This window comes from Temnothorax nylanderi, unplaced genomic scaffold (assembly GCF_030848795.1).
Source record: "Temnothorax nylanderi isolate EJ_2023f unplaced genomic scaffold, tnyl_v1.0 TNYL_tig0287_pilon, whole genome shotgun sequence".
Taxonomy (NCBI): Eukaryota; Metazoa; Arthropoda; class Insecta; order Hymenoptera; family Formicidae; genus Temnothorax; species Temnothorax nylanderi.
Window position 1 is genome coordinate 111,703 of NW_027249349.1, and position 21,579 is coordinate 133,281.

The 21,579-nt window shown below is 32.5% G+C and overlaps 1 protein-coding gene across 6 annotated transcripts in view; it reads right to left on the bottom strand.

The window, feature by feature from the left end:
- Positions 1-2,094: 2,094 nt before the first annotated feature.
- LOC139780611 (acetylcholinesterase-like) overlaps positions 2,095-21,579 on the bottom strand; it is a 98,410-nt gene continuing 78,925 nt past the window's right edge. For all 6 annotated transcript variants that reach the window (XM_071719335.1, XM_071719340.1, XM_071719339.1 and 3 more), the window contains 3 exons: positions 17,464-17,627; positions 14,818-14,975; positions 2,095-14,388 (listed from right to left, as the gene is read on the bottom strand). In XM_071719335.1, coding sequence (XP_071575436.1) covers positions 14,258-14,388; positions 14,818-14,975; positions 17,464-17,627 — 453 coding nt within the window. In that variant the 3' untranslated portion in view covers positions 2,095-14,257. The remainder of the gene's footprint in view (positions 14,389-14,817; positions 14,976-17,463; positions 17,628-21,579) is intronic.

A 21,579-nucleotide genomic window follows, 5' to 3' on the forward strand; every position in this document is an offset into this window, starting at 1 on the left:
TACAATGTCATCGGCTACAGCCTTCCGAAAAGCACATATGGACAGAATAAAATACCATTCCCATATGTTTATACGGACAGAGATGGAAACTTGTACTTTACGCGGAAATATTGTATCTCTTTCCATTTATTTTTTGTCCTTTTAGCCGGTTCAACAATTACAAAACAGTCGCTATCAGCGAAATGAAATGTTAGTTGGTGCTCTGCTTTATTGTTATAGAGAAAAATATCGTTTGCATATAGGGGAACCTGGGGCATAATGGGAGACATGGTCGATGGACTTTTAACAGAGATGCTGCCGTATGTAATGAAATGTTTCGAAATTATTACTCTTGTATAGATGTCTCTAACCGCGTGCTGTTATGAGTTTTCATATATTATTTTTAGCTGAAAGATGCTACAATTGTTTAATGCGTTCGCTGTGCTCTCCGCGACTGAGTCGCGGTATCTTTGATACCGTTGCATAAGATTAGCAATATTAAAATTCTATTTTTTATTACCAAAGTACATTTACGATATTAAACGATCTTTTCTCGTCAATTTAATAAAGTGTCTGTGTAAATATCGATTTATCTGTGATGATTTACTTATATTGCTTAAAGTAAACTTAGGGCATAACGGGGCCATTAGTCTACGGTGCATGATGCCTTGTGTTCTTTAAATGTTTTATTTTCTTTTTCATACGCTATCAGTAAATGCCTATGTTATGTTGCGTAATATAGATTATTACACCACACAAATTTTCATTTTTATAATATTTATATTTTATAATATTTATATTTTAATAAGAAAAATGTATACTAAGAAGATTATAATAAGAAAAATGTTATTAGTAAATAATTATTAGATATTAATTAAAAGTATAATATGATAATACATTCTTATACTATCTCCATACATTGCGTGTTCTAATAAATCATTAGTAAGAAATTTTGAACATTAATAAACAAGTTTTATAAGGTATCCCATTATATCCCGCTTAAAATGCATAATAAGGAAAACTCAGGCATTCAATAAAACAATAATTTTGTCCTTTTAAACTATTCTTTCGCGGTAAAACTTGTGTGTTTTTCTTATACTGAATATTTCAAAAAATAATTTGGGGCAAAACCAAGTTTATTTACTTATTTATAATATGTTTTAAATTTGTTTAAACCTTAGCGTTCCCATGTGATACCTCGAGTTCCCTCATGTAAATCGAACCGTGTAAATTAAAATAAAAAACATCATTGTGTTAATACTCTATTTTCCACGCATTATTTTTCAGAATATGTTCAAGCGCATAACAAATTTCTAATGAGAGACAACGAAACTCGATTCATACTAAATTGCATTGGTATTCAATCATGTTTAAGATGCATTAGAAAGAGCCCTTTTTTCCTAATTGAATCTTTTCTTGATAAAAAAAAATACAAAACTCTTTATTATTAAGCAAAGTATTTCAAGAAAGAGGCTTTCATAAAGATTTCATAAAGATGGGTGACACAAACTTGTTTATTAATATATGATATAAGCCACTATATTGTATTTTGTTTATTAAATAAGCTACTACTTGAATGCTACTTGAATTCAAATTTAATAGGCAGCTCAATTTCTAAGATCTCCTATATTTGAACAACAAAGGTTCAATAAATTGCCAACGATAAACGGGGAAGAAAAGCCTTTGATAAAAACCGGTCGGATGTTCTTTTTACTAGAGATGTTTTTACCAATTTATTATATTATCAATCGTTTCTCGATAAAAATACATATTCAAGTTCTCAAGTAATTAACAATTAAAAATAAGCTACTTGTGATAAATTAAGTTTCAGGAGAGAACGTGTATAACAGAATTTACGTTTTTTATAATTAATTCTAAATATATTTATATATATATTTTTTTTAACAATTAGCAATTAACGATCAGCTACTATTTCTTGGTGCATATATTATACCTGTATAAAATATATGCACTAAGCCTGTGTATGCACAATTTGTTGAATGATAGATCATATTTAAAAGAATTCAAAATATAAGGAGAAGATAAAAATAAAAAATTGTTATTCATAGATTGATTTTTTTATACGTATATAACGAAATGAAAGAACACGAAAAGGATTGTTAACAAAAAGCAATTTTATTTTAACGTGCCATTATTTACGATTAATGTTAAACTATTTTTTTCTTAGACTTACACGTCTTACACAATTAAACACATTTAAAATAATTATTCACTTAAATATAATTTAAATCCTCTAAGCCTAAGCTAAAGGTACAATAGAGGGGGGAGATATATGTATATATTAAACATGTAAAATATATATGTAAAATAACAAACAAAATATAAAATATTATATAATCGCTACCAACATAAGAATAAGATGATCTAATTTTGTTTATTCGCTATACCGTACTGTATCTTACATTTCTGTTTTCTTTTATTTTTATTAATATTGTATATAAGAATACTGTGTATTCTTGTAATCAAATAATTTAAATTATAAACATCTTTAGACCTTTATATTAAAATCTTATTCATTATGCAATTAATAATAGCCATTGCTAATAATAACAAAATAACACTGTTTAAAGCTTACTTATGTTTTACATTTCACGGAATTTTCAATAGATAATGTAAAGATTGAATGATATTATTTGAATACACACACTAATGGGTATTTATATATACAGAGTATTTTAAAAATACAGTTCACAATTTTGCGGGATCGCGGTATGATATGTAAATGAAAGGCTATTAATAACTGCATGATATTATTTTGTCATTTTATTATTTTATTTTCTTAGAGAGAGATTCTATATGTCATCCTATTCCGTATTTCAATACACATTTGATATTTTCGCAATCAAAAAAATTCTCTCAAATCCTCTTTCAAACGTTCTTGGTTTATTTTCAAGTATCTTCATTATCACAGACATATATAAAATGCGTATCTGCCATTTTTGTTGGAATAATAATTTGCCATTGTTAATAAATTTACATCTTATATTACGTATCTAACGAACTGATAATCTCAACTATTATACGTCTTATACTGTGATTATATTCGATGAGTTAAACGAGGCAAATGTTTACGTATTGAAGTACTACGATATTAGGATAGGATAATCCCCCTTTGTTTTCATACCGTAAATGATAAATGGACGCGGTTAGATAACTTAATTTATTAAAATAGAAGATCGCTGTGTTTATTTTGAAAAGATTGATATGCGGACTCATATTGATTAAGTATTTCTTATTCGATATAGTATTACAAGCCTGCAAAGTATCAAACTACTTTTTTGAAACATTGTATACAATAAGCTGTTTATAATTTTTAATTTCCGATTCCATTTTCTACAAAAACGATTAAATTAATATTTTATTTGCGCGATATAAAGTAAAGGTAATAAACCGTAAGAGCAATGGGAGTTTTATGGTTCTCAACCGAACCACTGCCAACGTGATGTGTGCAAGTTGCATCCATCAGTATATCCTCTGTTTTCCCTTCTCTCTTTTCGCTCCACCTTCCACCCCCTTTCGCCCTCCCCCTCTTTCTCATACACATACTTGTTCACATTTTTTCTATCTCTACATCTATTTTTATTTCTATCTCTATCTCTACCTTTTCGTCCTTACGAGTGTTGGACATGTATGTTAATTGAATATCGAATATATAGAATCGGTTTTCTCATTCCACACTTAACTTTCACACAAAAATACAGAACATTTAAAGTTTCTATATACAATCGCATACAACTTACTAATCTTATTTTGTGGCTCGAATAGGAACGATCTGTTTGTTGCGGTAGAGGTGCATGGTTCAAATATTAAAATAATCACATAATATTTTTGTTTAAATATAATATTGGTTATTATGCATGGTACATATAAAGTCGGACTTGCAAAGTTTGCCATCTATTTGTGGAGTTTAACATGCACGTGCGCCTGAAACAGCGTAATATGAGAATCATTTTAATTAACGCGTTAATGTTAATGTATAAGATTAAAGAATTCTAGATAGAAAGAGGATGTCCTCTATCTTATCGTATATTAAATTTAATGTTTTATTGTACGTTATATTCAATATAATATTTAAAAAATGTCAAGAGAGAGAGGAGAGAGAGAGAGAGAGAGAGAGAGAGAGAAATGATGAATATTCTTACGATCGTCGATATCGAAAAAACGGTAACGAGCTATTTGCTGTACACACTTTTGATCTACAGAATGATACAAACTAAAAAGAGAGGCATACTTATGTTTATTTCTTATACGTATATAGGACATTGCAAAATCCTCTTTACGTGTTTCATAAATGCGAATAAACTCTTGGATTTAAATAACTTTTTGAACAAATTGTAAGAAATTTCTCAACTAATTGCAAGTAACATTACATAAAGAATACTTTGAGTCTAGGATATAAAGATACCTTGAGATCTGGTCTACATGGTCTCGTACGTCTCCATTTGTGATGAAATAGTACCGTGTCATAAAAATATCATCGGTTCTATATGGATTTTGTTTCATATGCGATTTATGATTAAAATATAAAACGTATACATTGTGAACCTTATATTATCGAAAACCATACATCAAGAACATTATAAAACTGAAAATTATTACATCTACTTATTGTTGGATAATAAATTTATTTTGCTATAGTTATACTTGCTACTTAAATTGGCGGAGAGAAATAATCTAATTACTCGTAACACAATGTAAATATAAAAATTGTCTTCAACATATAACTTGTGTGAGTAACACTATTCATAAAATGTCTTTGAAATTTTGTGCAAGGGCTCTATAAAATTATCGTTTTACGTCTCGTTCCATAAATAACGAAGCACGACCTTCTTATTTGTGTTATCCTACATAGCTGATCCTCGCGAACATGTCTCGTTCATCGAGGCACTGATTCTAAAGTTAATTTCACGAGATGCTTCGATGAATGAACAACTATATCTAATGATATGTATGTGGACATACTAATCCTTAAATATGTTGAATGCTAAAAAGTCTATCAACAGATTCCATCAACATTATCTTGCTCTGAACGTCGCTCTTTATCTTTCACTTTTATTCTTTCTCCTTAAAACGTATATATGTACATACACATATATAATATTCTTTCACTTTCTTCGCTTTCTGCCGTCGCAAGTATACACCGCGCGAGCACAACTCCTCTCGAGTATATATGTTTATACAGAATATTTTTCCTTCGCGTATGATTTCTCGCGCCATTATTTGACTCGTCGATTTCTTTGGTCTTTCTCTTTATAATTAAATAGAATTATTATATATAATTGTACGCATATTTTTGAGGTCTTGATATAAAATATTGTGTAATTACGTAATTTAATTACGTAAAAATTTGCTTGTAAATCAAGTTCAATAACGTTTGAAACAAAGCGTATGATAGAGTGCACGTTGTTAATTTTTTTCTTTTAAAGCATAATTTATCAGATATAAATCTTTCTTTCGTCTTAGTCGTTTAATTTTGAAATTATAGATGCATAGATATTCTTATCAATATTATCAGTATTATTGAACAACAATCAAACTTACATCAATTAGAGAATGTGCTTCCTTTGATTGATATGTAAATTTGAGTATTTCCTAAAAAAAGAAGAATATTAATTCCGTATTACCCAATTAAGTAATGTATTACCTCCCACAATTATCCAGACTCTCTATCAAAGACTCTCCTCTTTGTTGTGTATAAACTTTTTGTTATTATTTTTTTTGCTGATAATCTATCTCTTGTGATATACATATTATATCACTGGAATTAAAAAGCGAAAGCTTATTATTGTGGCAATCTTTTGTGTCGTCAACAAGTTCCAGCAATTTCAAGACATCAAGGTCTTGAAAATCTCAGTGCTTCGATATTGAAGACTCCAATATAATTTCTATTAGGTACGTCAGTGCAATTAAATTCGGTCGGTATCTTTAGTCACATTATTCGTTGATGCAAGAACGTGGCGGCAGATTGCTCGTCAGAGTGACAAAGTTGTGCAGGTGCACTTGGTACTCCCGACAGTGCCATCGGAGGGAAATGAGGTCATGCCTTTGTGATCCATCACTGGATTTCAAGGGAACGATTTAATGGCGGCGCATCCGCTGCGCGTAAATTCCTCGTAACTCGCCCTTTGATGGGCATTAAGGTACTCGGTAAAAACAAATTCTGAAAAATTACTAATCGTTACCATGAGCTGATCGATGCGCGATTATCGATTTCACGCGATTTTACACGGCCTGTCACCGATAAACTGTCACAAAAGCTCGTCGTACGAATTCTATACATTATTTTCAACTACATACATATACATATTTGTAAAATATTGTAAAACAACGGATTTCTCTATTATCAAAATTTTCCATCCTTTTGTAGCTCAAGTCATGCTATGAATCGGGGATTATTTCGAATTCACACTCCCGCGTGCGCGTGCGTGTGCGTGCGCGTGTGTGCGTGTGTGTGTATGTACGTGTGTGTGTGTCACTATTAAAAGTTTAGTGGTATAATAGTGGTATAAGAGTAAGTCTTCCCTCTCTTTTCTTTCATTTTCTTCTTATTTTTCTTCTTTTTTTCTTTTTTAATATTGAACTTGGAGGAACGTCTTTTTTATTATCCGCATTAAATGCATTAGAAAATCAAAACGATAATAATGAATGACAGGCAGCCAGGTTAAGTATAATATAACAGCGAAACTTTCGCCATTACTTAAATTTTCTATAGAAAACTGCAATTTTTAATTATTATTTTTTTGTTATTTTTTAAATAAAAATCGTTTTTTTCTCTTTTTCTTTTCTTTATCTTTTATTTAGCGATCTATAGATCAATTCTCACCGATCACACTTGTCAATTAGATCACTGTTAATAATCCCTTCATTGACATATACGGATGAATCACGCTTGTATGTTTACCTGCGCGCGCGGACACCTCCTCCCCCCCCCCACACATACACGCACACAAACCAATAGATGTATATGCATATGGATACACGCACGCACACACATATCCTATTGTACATGATATGTATAAGAAATGGAAGATTCGCGCGTATTACCGATATACGCTTTATTTTTTGCGAATTATAGCGAAAACTCCATATTAACGAGGTGCTTGCTTAATAACTACCTCATGTGTTCGCAAACTATCGTCGAATAATTTATCGCGTATATATATAAGAAACGCAAGTTGTAGTCGTAAATGGACTCTAAAATATTTTAAACTGCGAAATACTGTTCACGAAATACTCGCACATAAGTTATATCAATAAAGTATCAATCAACTGATTGATTGGCTATGTTTCCGAAAAAAAGCCAGTCAAATATTTTGTCGAAAGTGATATTTATGCATACACGAATATACAACACAATTAAATTAATAACGTCATTAAAAATCACACGTGATTAAAGTTAAACCTTCATATTATATCGCGAATAACGAATTTAGTATTTCTAAATCGCGCAATTAGAAACAAATAAACGTATTATCCGAATAACGTAGTAAATGTAGTGTGCTAGCAGTTTATCAACAAATTCGGTAGATATCGTCGCAGCAGATTGGCATCAAGCGTGCGTTATAATCTTTTGTTCTACCGATAGAAATTGTAGACATGATCATACTGCGATATATGATCACATAATGCATTATTTTTGCCATTAGTTTGACGTTTCAGCAGATTAACAGCTCTATCATTAATCTGACGATAGAATTCTGCCGACAATGCGATAGACTCTGCATTATAATTCCGTCTTCGTCATTTACCTTTCTGCTGACAAAATAAACCTTTTTTGTCTGGGCTGGCAAGCATTATGCTGTATTTTTGTTCGACAGATTTAAAAAGTATTAAATTTTTTATTTGATTTATTTTTCGCGACATAGTTTTCTACAATAATCTATTATCTTTCTTTTCTTTTCTCTTCTACGAAAACAAAACTTTTCTTCCCAAAATAGTAGCTTGAATAGATACACTAAAATTAATGTCAAAAGACGGAACATAAAACAAAAGAAGAAAAATGGAAAGAAATTATTAGAAAATGATTATTATATTAAATATATAATCCCCCCCCCCCCTTACATTTACAAACTAAATAATAATTAAAAACAGATTTCTCACTATGTGTCTATATATTTTTTAGAAAAATACAAGAAAATGACATTATACTACAGAAGTAACTACCCAGTATGACAGATTGGCAGCAGATATTTGCTTAGATATTGCAACAGAGCCAGTATCATCTGTGTCCGCATTAAACTCATGTTTTGCCGACGGAACCTGCCAATACCTATAATCTGAGAACGGATCGTCGGCAGACACCCAACAGAATCTATCATTTCATAAACATTTAAATGGAATTTATCATTTAAATGGTTACAAAATGGTAAATTCTGCTTAGTTTCTGCAATCAATGTATGTCCTTATATTCTATTAGCACATTCCGTCATATTTCTGTTGATATGTCATCGACAATAGCGGGCACTTTCAAAATCTATTCTCGACAGATTTGGCTACCCGAATATGTGATATACCACATATTACGCAATCATATCACATTTACTAATGTATATATTGGCTATTTTCCGTCAAGTAGTATACGGAATGAGTCAATAAATAAATAATGTTAACGTAAACAAAATTTGTAAAAGTATTTTAGAAATCTTAGAGATATGGAAATAAGGAGATATGTAGAGAGAAAGAGAGAGAGAGAGAATATTTACAAGCTTAGAAAACCAAGTTTCAAAGCAAAACACATTCGAAAGAGTCGCGATATACTTGCCCCAAGTGATGTTCTCTCGCTCGAGATATCTGTACAAGAGATATCAATTTCAGATCAAAGCAGGGAAATTCAATTCGTTCGTACACAACGCTCACGCGTGATATGTATGTAGGGTGTTTGAATACGATCGCAACACACGACCGTCGAATAATGAGACGGCGTAAATTCTAGAGTGTCGCTACCATTGCAAAAACACAAAACGAAATGAAAATTGAGACTTATAAGAGGTCCGAGTCGATTTCTCCGTTAAAAGAGGCAATGGTGTATCGTTATATTGACCATTTTCAAACGTTAATTGTGTGATAAATTTTTGAATTCGTTTATTAACTTTAGAAAAGTCAAGTCAATTTGTGCAACATAGGATTCATGATGTAATCAAACAACGAGGAGCATTCATCAAGTACCTGATGCAATACATTTTTTTCTCATTCAAGATGTTTTATTGCAGTTTTAAATACATCATATTCTTTCCTAATTCTTTGGTAACAAAAACCTATTTTTGGTCTCCGTCCTCCGTCTATGGCCTTATGCCACCTAGATGTGAGATCCTGTATGTCGAACCTTGCGCGGTACCACTCTGCTGGTCTGCCTCTCAGCCACTTTCTTATACTTTGGCTATGACTTTTTTGTCATTGCCATACCTCTTCTCGCGGATTGCATCTTTCAGAGGACCAAAGAGATGAAAGGTGCAGAAGGTGCAAGACCCGGGCTACAAGGCGGACTGTCGTTTCTCATCCAGAGTGGTACCGTAATAAAGGTATACAGGCGCTCACATCTAGGTAATGTAAGGCTATAGAATTGAATGGAGATTATGTTGAGAAATAGGTTTTTGTAGCCAAAGAATTGGAAAAAATATAGTGTATTTAAAACTGCGATAAAACAAACTTTGAATGAGAAAAAATGCATTACTTATTAAACGTCCCCCGTATTTATGATTATTTTCAAAAAATAAAGATTAATTTTCGAGAGCATTTTATCAATTAAATATCAATTTATCAATTTATCAATTTATCAATTTTATCAATTAAAATTAAATATTCTCTCGATATTTAAAAGAGGAACGAAAGAAACAAATTTTACATATAAATGTGAAATAATTAGTGGTGTTTAAACTCATACAAAATCAAATAGTAATAAACTGCTGAGGGGAAATCGCGTGCGCATGCTTGCCACAATAGAGAGGGAGGGGAGGAGAGAGAGAGAGAAGGAGAAGAAGGAAAGTTACACACACGCGCACGTACAGAACATAGCTTAACCAATTAAAAATCTTAATCCTCGTTTTTTCTTAAATCCTTTTATCCCCGTCATATATATTTTTCGTAACGAGTTCCTTAATGTCCTTCTCGATCTTTTTCTTTTCTTCTTTTTGCAAATGCGTTCCATTACCGCGACGTATAAGTATTATACACAGATAACAACAATTTTTACCTTTAATTTAAAATTGGTTTACGTTTTCTCGCAGCATAAAAAAGCGATATAAAGTGACAAATCGTTTATACTTAATACATATAGACGCTACAGCTACAGACGTTTGTGTACTATTCCACTGAAATCTTCCATAACGCGTTTTTATTTAGTTTCTCATTGCTACTAACTAAAAACCGGGCCACAAGAGCAGTTACGTCTCGATAAAATGCTAAGCGGCGGAGCCGCGAGATACAAACGAGTTTCTTGATTTGGAAACGTCTTCACGCTCGTAATCTTTAAACTCTAGCACATTTGCATCGGGAACCACTTACCTCCTTGATTTTATTCGACATTTGTATAGTTCGAAGCGTCACCTGCAATAAAACGGATAAACTATAGGCAATTGATTTCCGATTTCTACACTGTCTCCTTTCGACATCCTCGATAAGTCGCGATTTATAATGCACTTCAATCGAACCACCGCACCAATCATGCGACATATTTTAAATTTTTCTTGAACAAATGTGCGAAATTAACTCCAAGGTCTTCGATCTGCATAAAACCCGCGGAGATCAAGCTCGTAATCCGGCGCGGCGTCAAATTTCACATCTACGCGCGTACAACAATTACTATAAAAAAGAGTAATTTTTAAACTTTTCAACGCAATGATAAACGATGATCAAATTCGCCTAATTCTGCACAACAAGTATAGCATATGTATCTTCCGAGAAACAATATTCAAGATTCACGGGGATTCATATCCATATCTTTGCTTCTTTTATTTTTTTACTGAAAATCAAGCAAAGCGCACACAGACCTTGTCTGCTTCTTTCAAGAGATACTCTTAAGCTTCGCGGAACACGATATAGTTTGCTTTATCCTTGCACGCGGAATCCATGATACTCTGCCGAGAAAACTTCGGGGAAGAGCGCTTTCACTGAGACAGCACGGAGAGGTCGAAACGATCAACTCCGAGAAAACGAGCGGTTAGATATATAACGTTGTAATTTGTTCTCTGATAAGGATGGTGTTGCAGATATTGTTCGTTTTCTTCTCACGCTGATTATGGTATGTTTCAGGTAAGTGAGTGTTCTTGATTGGATATAATATCTCCGCCGACTCGATCGTGCGATCGAGTCGATTGAGAATTAATGGATAACAAATAGGTTCTAAATTATTTCAATTATTGGGAAATGAACTGAATACAATCTCATACGATAAATATCAATTTCGCCCTTTTATCCACGTTATTTTTCGCAGTTTGTCTATTTAATTTTAGAATGTATTATTGTTGCAGACGATTTATATAGTTCTATGGCGATGCATTATACGATTTATAATTTATGAAGAATGAGGAATGAGAATCCTCAAAAAGTGTCGAACAATTGGATGATTACTTTACTTTTTATCCACGACATACTTTATTACGACGATGTCCTACGTCATTTTAATTATTATTTGTAAATTAAAGATTTTTTTGCAACAATTTTATTTATTGTTAAATATAACCGTGTTCCACTGCATGGTTTTCTTGGTTGCTTTTAAAATGTATTAACCTTCCATTCTTGCGGGATATAGAAGTCTCTCAAGTTATACCTATATATGTACATACATACATGCACATAGGTACGCCGCGCACGCACGCACGCACGCACACATACTTAAAAATAATTTATTGTGTAATAATTTATGGAGAGCAAAATGAAATTTGTTACAAAATTGTTAAACAATCAGATATAAATATGTAACTTTTTATGTAGAACATATCAGTTGACTTGATCTTACCAATCTTTTCGTTATTAATTTTATTAAGCTTAAAATAAATATTTAATGTAAAGGAGCAATTTTTAGGGCCGATAGTTTGTGCGATAGTTGTAATTAGTAGATTATTATTATTCTTATCTATTAGGTCTTCGAGTTGTTTCAATATTTTTAAAAGTAACTTATTGTTAGTTTACTGAATAGTGAAATGGTACTCTTGTTCTTCTTAAAATAACTATCAAAGACAAACGTTTGAATTAATAATGATATCGTCCATTCTTTGTAGTGTTTGGAGACTTATCTTAATTGTGTAAAGATTATAATATGTTCATAATAAAATCGATGAATATTTTTGTATTTTGGTGATATGATCGGCCACATAATCGATTAATATTTCTAAACTTTTCAAAAAATTCCATTTTTTTCCTTTCACAAGAAAATCATTTACATATTGTAAATATTCAACTATAGATAATATATATACAGTAATAGATCATGCTCTCAAGACTCAAATTCATACATTCACTGAATATTATTCGTCAATTATTCATCAAATCTCTTTCCTTGCTGTGGAATTACGTTTTATCATCAATGTATTGCCAGATATATATATATATATATACAACTGATATACGATCTGATACGAGCTGATTGCAAAACACTTGTTCTAATTCAGGATATGCATTTAATTTTGCTCCACTGGCTTCGTTTAATTTAAATGATTTGCTTCTTTATCAAAAGTGGAATGAGTGCTCAAAGATCTTTTTAAGAGAGATTCTCTCGCGCGATTGACGCTGTCGATAAAAATCGCTTCGTGTTATTAATCACTCGCTCTCAAGCTTACTGAGTTCGAAGTTAATAGCCGCGCCCTTCCATACCGATTAATTTTCTTCAGCTACGCTACGTTCGTTATATATTTTACCATCTTCGTCATTCTCTTTTGTCTTTTGTTTCCTGCATGCTCTGGAATTGATATTGCATATAAAACTTGACCGTGCTAGTAGATAATCGACTACATTGCAAACTAATTGTAAGAGATCAAATATATTACAAGATGTTGCACCGGTCGCAGCTGGTTTCTTACAATTAATATCTAACAAAGAGATTGATCGCGCCGTTGTTACAGCTTCGCTCGTGAATTCGTTACAAATAGATATATATTTTACGAGTTTATTGCCGTCCGCATTTTAAATCAAAATTGGATCTTAGCGTTTAATTTGATCCGTGAACTGACTTGGCAAATCCCGAAATTATAGTGAAATTACATGTATATCGCGCTCAATTGTCAATTATATGTATATAATTCATCAAATGTTGGGTATTTGCCGCGAGATCGAGATAGGTCGCCACACAATTGCCTTTCTCACACCTATCGAACAACGAATAACGCGATTGTATCCATTTAATCATTTAATCATCGCTGCGGAATGGCTCTCTTCGAGTCCGTACGAAACCTGTATCCGCTCTTTTCCTACTGCTACTTCATTTGCATTTGCACTGCATTCTTTTCACAACTCTTGCAATTGCCATTCTTGCGATCGATCACAGGCAACGACTTCTAGATCGATCGCCTTCGATATGATTTAGACTGCTCGTAAAGCAACGACTGTTTCAGAAACATCTGTAACGAGATTGCAAAATTAATAATTTACGCGGGCTTGTATTTCGCAACAGCTGTATTTCGCGAGGCATATCTCAGGCTATGAATCAGATATAGAAATAAGATGGATCGAATCGAGAGATTCATTGATGAGAATCGACGAGAACGAAAGGAGATAGGAGATAACGAAAATCAAGAAAAAAACTGAAACCTAAGCCGGAACCGGCGACGATAAAAGCCGGCGACGAAGATGGAGAATGCTGATGGAAAGTGCGAACCGTCGAAATCAGATCGATCTCTGCTCAAGTCGATCGTCGTCGAAGGGATCTGCGTCTCTCCGGGCTTTTGCCGAGTATAGATCTTTGGTTTTCAATCGTGAATCGCGGATCGCGAATCGCGATATATAAGTCTATGACTACCTCGAAACGGCGAATGCACCACGCCGAGACACGGGGCATCTGATTATCATTCGCAAACGTCGCGCTATGCTACCAGTGCCGGTGACATAACGACATAGTGGAGACGGACTACTGCTATACAACGATAGCACATGTCCTACGGCGACCTATCGATCTACGAATGGTTGACGACCGCTAATGCGACCTTGAAGCGTAAACAATGCTCGTTATAGGACCTGCTTGTCGGACGGTAGCGCCGATGGAACTTTTCTGCCCAGTCAGGTACCTGCCAGCCATGAAAAGGGTTTGTCGACATAGATGAGTAACTGCTTATATCAATCTATATACTACCAGCACCGGAAGTAAGAAGATGAACGCGATCGTTGGTGAGCCACGCAATCCGCCGACACCCGCAGAAACGCTTGATGCCATTGCGCTTTTACATGCTTCGGGTGTGGGATCTGTAAAGAAGCAAGAGCGCGAAATTAATGAAGAGTGAGAACGCATACATATACATCATATATATCATATATATCCCTCCCTCCCCTCTCTCTCTCTCTCTCTCTCTCTCTCTCTCTCTCTCTCTCTCTCTCTCTCTCTCTCTCTCTCTCTCTCTCTCTCTCTCTCTCTCTCTCTCTCTCTCTCTCTCTCTCTCTCTCTCTCTCTCTCTCTCTCTCTCTCTCTCTCTCTCTCTCTCTCTCTCTCTCTCTCTCTCTCTCTCTCGTCCAAACAAAGCGTAGTTGACAAGAACTTGTCACATAAAAATGTGCTCAAGGTAATTGTAAATGCAACTTGTCGAAAGGGTTCAACGATTCGAACTTTAATTAGGCAGCGCCTTGCACTTTACAGCCGGAAAAAAAAGATCTTTTATTTTCCATTTTGTTACGTACCGGGAACCCCCTTTAGGCGTGGCAGGAATTCGTTCCAAAATGCACAAGCTGTTGTACGAGGACCTCTGCCGAATCCAGTCTTTTCCGCATTCCAAATAAAATATTTTGGATGATCTCTGGTATAAGGTGGCCATTCAGATTCGCTTGCTGTTGGCATCCTGAAAGACAGATTAAAAAGTAAAGATTAAAAAGTAAAATGTGCGTATATTTAATCGACTATAATTGGCCAAAATTTTCACAATTACACGACGTTTCGACCCAAGCTTCGGGTCCTTCTCAAGTAATCTAACAACAAACAAGTAAAAAGTAAAATGTGTCACTCTAGTAAATTGTGCGAATATTTCATAATGAGCAAATAGCAAACTAATAAAACTGATTTTCAGAAATTAATACTGTAAGAATCGGTGGTCATTTTTAACCTTTAATTTACACAACTAAAATACAAAGTATAATTTTTGTAATTTTACCTAAATACGTCAAACTTAATTACTTCAAATATGAAATCAAGTTTTCGTTAAATACTTTTTCGATTTACTGTCTGGTGGTAAAAGTACTTGATTTATTTTAATATTCACTTTAGCACAGTAAATTTACCTCTAACATGGAATAGCAATTTTCAATATAACCACTATTCCAGAAATTATATGATTATAATGGTTTTTAATTATAGATTTTGTGTTTTTACCAATAAAATCACAAATTTTCCATTTCACAGTTACTGCAGATATGTCAGATGTTTGGCTACTTAACCTTTTATTACTGCAATAATTTCGGATATACTAGCTGTGATATCACGCTACTGACAATGAGAGTAAAATCCCACACCAGACTGTAAATTTACTGTATATAATAAAATTTAAGCACACGCGTATGTAATGTTATGGATAAATTTAACAATACCGGAAGCTAATTTACAAATAATCTGTAAAAATACCACATTTAATTAATTTTCCATAATATCCTTGTATGTTTAATTGAAACAAGAGAAAAAATTCAAATTTTAAGTAAAAAAAGCTTCCTCTATGAGGAAGCAAAATTATAAAAATTTAGTAAGTTTACCAAAATAATAAATAAAATTTCTTTGTAAATTCGCACTGACTTTTATTAATGTACACCTTAAAAATATATTTTTTTTTGTGTAATTTTCCATTTACATCAATTTCTAAGATTTAAAGTTTTAAAAATCAACTTTGACATGTTTTCATACCCGCGCACTCCTTCCCCCATTTATTCTTTTATCTTTCATGCTAGGTGTTTTACAGTACCTAAAGGTAGATTTCAAATATCGAATGCAAAAGCAATATGTCGGTCGCGAACAACAAAACGAAGAATCCTATTCATAGAGAGCGAAACGTCATATAATAACTTTAAATCTCAATAAATTCATCAGTACAGGAATATAGTACGGGAAATCGCTTCCCCCCCCCCTCAAAAAAAAACTTGATGGACGGAGACGTACCTACTCTGTACAAAAATTTGAACAATTTTATCACTAATGCAGTAAAGTACAGAATTCTTCTAATCCTTTCGTAATTAAACTAATTGATTTTTATTATAATTTCAACATTTTATTAAAATATAAAAATTGTTAGATGCAATTTATAACGTGAGATATTTTATAATATTTCGCGTTAAAATGTGTAAATTGAAAATCGTATTAAATAGAATGAAATTAAGAATACATTAATTCCGCTTCATATTTAATTTTATACATAATTAGACTCAAGAAATATGATTAATTGTTTGATAAATTTATTCAATTAATAAATATGTCATATTTTGGTTGCAAGTTCTTTTAACAATTTAGACTATTTTATTTTAAAATGTTTAAATATATATTCGTGAATAAATTCTTTTAACCATTAAGACTATTTTATTTAAAAATATTCAAGTACTCGTTAAAAAAACTATTTTTGTGGTCAGTACGCAACACTCACATTTTCGTACACGGAGAGAATTTTCTCTTAAAATTTACCCTGAAATCATGGTAGTTGTGGGACAACATGTACCACCAAGAATTTTATGTGAGCTATTCTGATTAATATCCACCATAATAAGAAATATTAATATCTATTTCATTAAAATATAAAATATATTTGATTAATTTTACTAAAATATATCTAGGAAATTTCAATAATTTTTAAAAATTTACCAATCTGCATGGTAATTTTTATCACGTTGTTTGTAAAATGTCTTTTGTATATTTTAAAAATTCCTTGGTTGCCAAGTTGTCCCAAGTTTGTAGTGAATTTAAGGGTAAAATATAACAAAAAATTCTCTCCGTGTATTAACAAATGGAAATTTAGGTTTGAAGCATGCGGCAGCGAGTTTCTGGCGAACTTACTCCTTCTCATGGTTATAATTTGAATTTAAATTAACTTTGTTTCACACATCAACGAACTCTTCTGCACACGTTGACGTCTATGACGCGTATCACTTATATTTATAATTTTATATTACATTGAACTGCATTAGCATGCGCAAATTTTATCAAGTATTTTATCGTCTTGGCCAAATATTTAACTATATATATATATATATATATATATATATATATTGGATAAATGCGATAAATCTTTACACTTTAATAAACATCAAACACATGATGTTGCACAACTCGTAATACGTATTATTCCTAATACCTACCCTGTATATGCAAATCGTGCGAAATAGTGAATCATTCTCAAAGACAGTTCTCGTTCTTTATCGGTGTATTCCAGAGACTTATTCAAGGGATGCCCAAAGACGTATTCCACTTCGTCACCGTGCATCACACCCATCCATTCGCCCCATACATTCGTACTTGTCCTCTGCAACACAATATACGCTTCATCATTATTTCGTCAATTTGACGTTGTTACATCAAAGATAATACATTTATCACAGCTCTTTCATTTAATATAGAGATAAAATATATGTCTATTGATTTTATAGTTGCATGTTATGTCGCAAGATGCAAAAATATGCCATGGCTATTGTATACCTATAAATTTTGAGGCATTGCTTTAATTTTAATTTATCGGCGCATCCACTCATATAATAAATGAAATGGATAAATTAATATAAGTAGATATTGATTTTCTATGTCAGATTAATTATAAAATAATTTTATATTTTATAATTTATGCCAAACAATAAACCTTAAAGTCCTTAGCAAAAAATATTATTTTTACTGTAAAAATGAAATAGATGTATGATAAAAAATGTTCAATTATCTTTGAATATATTTTACACAAATATATTGGATAATTAATAATAATAGATAGTAAATAATAAAATAGACTAGAAGTTGAAAACTACTTGACTATATATACATATATATATATATATATGTATACTTTGTCGTAATAACTTGATACATTTTATCGTATATATCCAAAGATGCAATTTTATTTTTTACTTGAACAATTGTGTATTTTTATAAACTATTAAAAAGCAATCAGTGGTATTAAAACTGCAACAATAAAATATTTTGAACGAAGAATAAAAATTCTTACGAAATAAAAGTAAATTTTATTTCTCGAAATAAAAATATTTTTCCTGGAAAAAAAATTTAATTTTTTTACAATCTGTTTAAATTTGCTTAAAAATTAAACATCTTATGGTAAATAAATTTTTATTAAAAAGACTCGCGACTATATATGATAAAAGATGAATATGATAAATAAAGAATTGGATAAATAAATGTTAATTTTTATGTAGACTGATACCGCATACACTTCCAATTTCTTCACAAGATGCTGTGGATGCCTGTAGATAGCAGTATTACGGTATAAAAGAGTCAAACTCTCCAAAGAGTTCAAAGTGTTCGAGATCGTAATATCATAATCGTACATCAAGACATATATGTATATTGGATATCAATTTCGGGTCGATATGGATGCAGTCTGACTCTGACTCTGCAACTCTCTGCGACGAGCTGAAATTGCAAGGGTGGAAACACTAGAAACAGAGGTAACGCGAACCAGCGACAAAAAAAAAAGACGCAAGCACTTTCGCGCGAGCCTTTGTCTGTCTAACCAGTGGGTAAAACCGTTATTAAGATTACGGCTGGCGCGCATGAGTAATGACATCCTCTTTACTTCCAGCAGCGCTTCGGAGAACCGAGCGGTACTACCTGATAAATTACCTTCTCCGCTAATTGCTCGAGCCTTCGTACCGCGGCATTTCGCTTACGTGCGTTTCATGGCCCAGGGGCTGCAATGAAGATAGAAGGTAGTGCGAAGTGAGGGGACGCGAAAAATAAAGGAGAGAAAAGAAAAGAGAAAGGTAAAGTGAAAAGTGCAACGCGAAAGGTTGCGAAAAGGATGCTACAAAAAGGGGGAAGAGTGAAAGAGAAAGAGAGAGGAGAGGAGAGTAGGGAAAGGGGGAGAGCGAGACGATGCGAGAAAATGTTTGCGCGAGAGATGGAAGATGGAAAATGGAGTATTGAAAAATAGGGTACGCGTCAAGTGAGTGGAATAGTGCGGAGAGAAGGGGAAAGAAAAGAAAGGAGGGCGGCGTGTCAAATATATAGGAAAACAGTGACATGATCAACGACATGGATTAGATAAAAGCGCTATTTTCTAATAAATAGAAACTTCGTTCACAAGTTGATGATAGGCGCATCGCGCAGATGTTACAGCTAAAAAAATACATAAGCTATTATATAATTTAATATTTTTGACTAAATTATTTAAGAGAGATCGTTTAACATATAACAAATAGTCAGTTGCAAATAATGAGATAAAATGTTTGATTTTTCTCTTATTATTTGTATGATTATATATTATTGCACGAAAAATAATATGATAATCAAAATAATTTTGAAATTAACAATGCGAGTATCAAAGTTTCCTTCGCGCTGAGCTGGAATTTCTAGTTGCAATATTTCAACTCCACTCTTTGTAATATCATTATATATTATATTTCTGCCAACTTTTTTCGCGCACTTAAGGTTGTAAAATTTCATATAGGTAGTAGGTCTGATTGAAATTAGTAATTTCAAATTACATAAGTTAATAAAAATAATGTTACGCGCCTCCCTCCCCGCCTATAAGATATATTAAGTTATTATCATTATTATTATTATTATTATTATTATTATTATTATTATTATTATTATTAAAATACTTTCTCAATATTTCTAAACTCAATTTTTATATGACCATGAATCTATAACTTATGCTAATAAGCTAATTTTAACACAAGATAATTGCGAACAATTTATCATATTTTCTCGAGATATATTTACCTTAAAAATTATTTTCTCCATTATTCAGTAGTACAATCTCTTGAGCAAAACGTTCCTGTTTTCAAGTTATTCGTCAACAATGCTAAGCAAAAGTCGTTATTTCCGAGGAAAAGATATATCTCTTAAAATAGAGACATATCTTAGAGAAATATTACAGGTATCTGGTTAAGATTTCAGTTTTTTTGTTTACTTTCTCTTAAAATGCACATTTCGCATGATTTTGTTTCTTATTTTTGACACAACTGTCGACGCGGCCACTGGGAGATGCCCGAAAGGACAGAAAATACACGGCGAACACACAAGAGAGCGATACTTCGAAAACGTGATTCTTTATCACCAAATTGAATCGCGCTTTGCGATTGCCAAAATACGAAAATAAGAAACGTCCAATTTTCCAAAACGATATAAACATACTAACGGAACAGTTATCTATTATCAATGTCCGATCAAATGCTTTTAGTCAGTTCACATTAAACGAGAGAACAATATATTGCACTTTTACATTTTCATCTATTACATGATATTGTATGGAGCGTCCCCCTCCCCCTTTATCAGTATACATATAATTTTATCTGAGGCAGCAGATTATCCAACAACAACTGAGTTACTCTAATAGTCTAATTTATCTTTTTCAACAATTTTACACGATTTGTGATATAAAGTATCTTTATAACATTTATCTTAATCTTTATAAATCCTATTATAGGGGAGAGTTGGCAATTACCGAGCCCCTAAGAACCGAAGCGTATATCTAAGCTCAGAAATGCTTCAAAAAAACAAACTGTGCAGTTTTAGATAGGTCATTTATTTGGCTATCCATATATCATAGCAATAATCTTGAAAGTTAAACACAAACTGAAATATTAATAATTTTCCAAAAAATGAGAAAACGCGGTATTATCAAACTGGTCTGATAATATCGTGACCAGGTCTGATAAAATCGTGCCCAGTTTAATAAAGCCGTACCTATAAAAATTACTCTGGCTTCAGCCAGTGACATGAAGTAGAACACAATAACAAAATGTTTTTTTTATATTTATGCATTAATATCGTCTAGTAGGTACCTACATATAAAAATAAGTGAATGCGTTAACAAATAACGATCATTATAAATTCAAATCAAAACTTAAGCAACGATCTTTTCTGTAAGCACCTTACATTGTAAACTAAACAGTCTTGGTAACTCTTAACACACAATTATCGTTATACCTATGAGTATTATACCTTGGGCGCGAAATTATCAAACTCAATCATTTCACTTTACAACCTTAAAATGTATAGGAAAGAAACGCGTGTTTCTAAAATCACTTTGCAACCTAATTTTATAGTGTTTTAGCCTATCAAATCCGTCAAATTTATTTCTCTAATGTAAATATTATATTACTCACCTCTTATCGAAACTACCAGCAAAATTGCAACGAGCAAGCAGAGAAGCTTCCAGAGCGCACTGTGTTTACATGGACGGCCGGAACGCATTGACGGCGCATGCGGGTGGGGTATTTCGTGTTACTCTATGATATTAACATCAT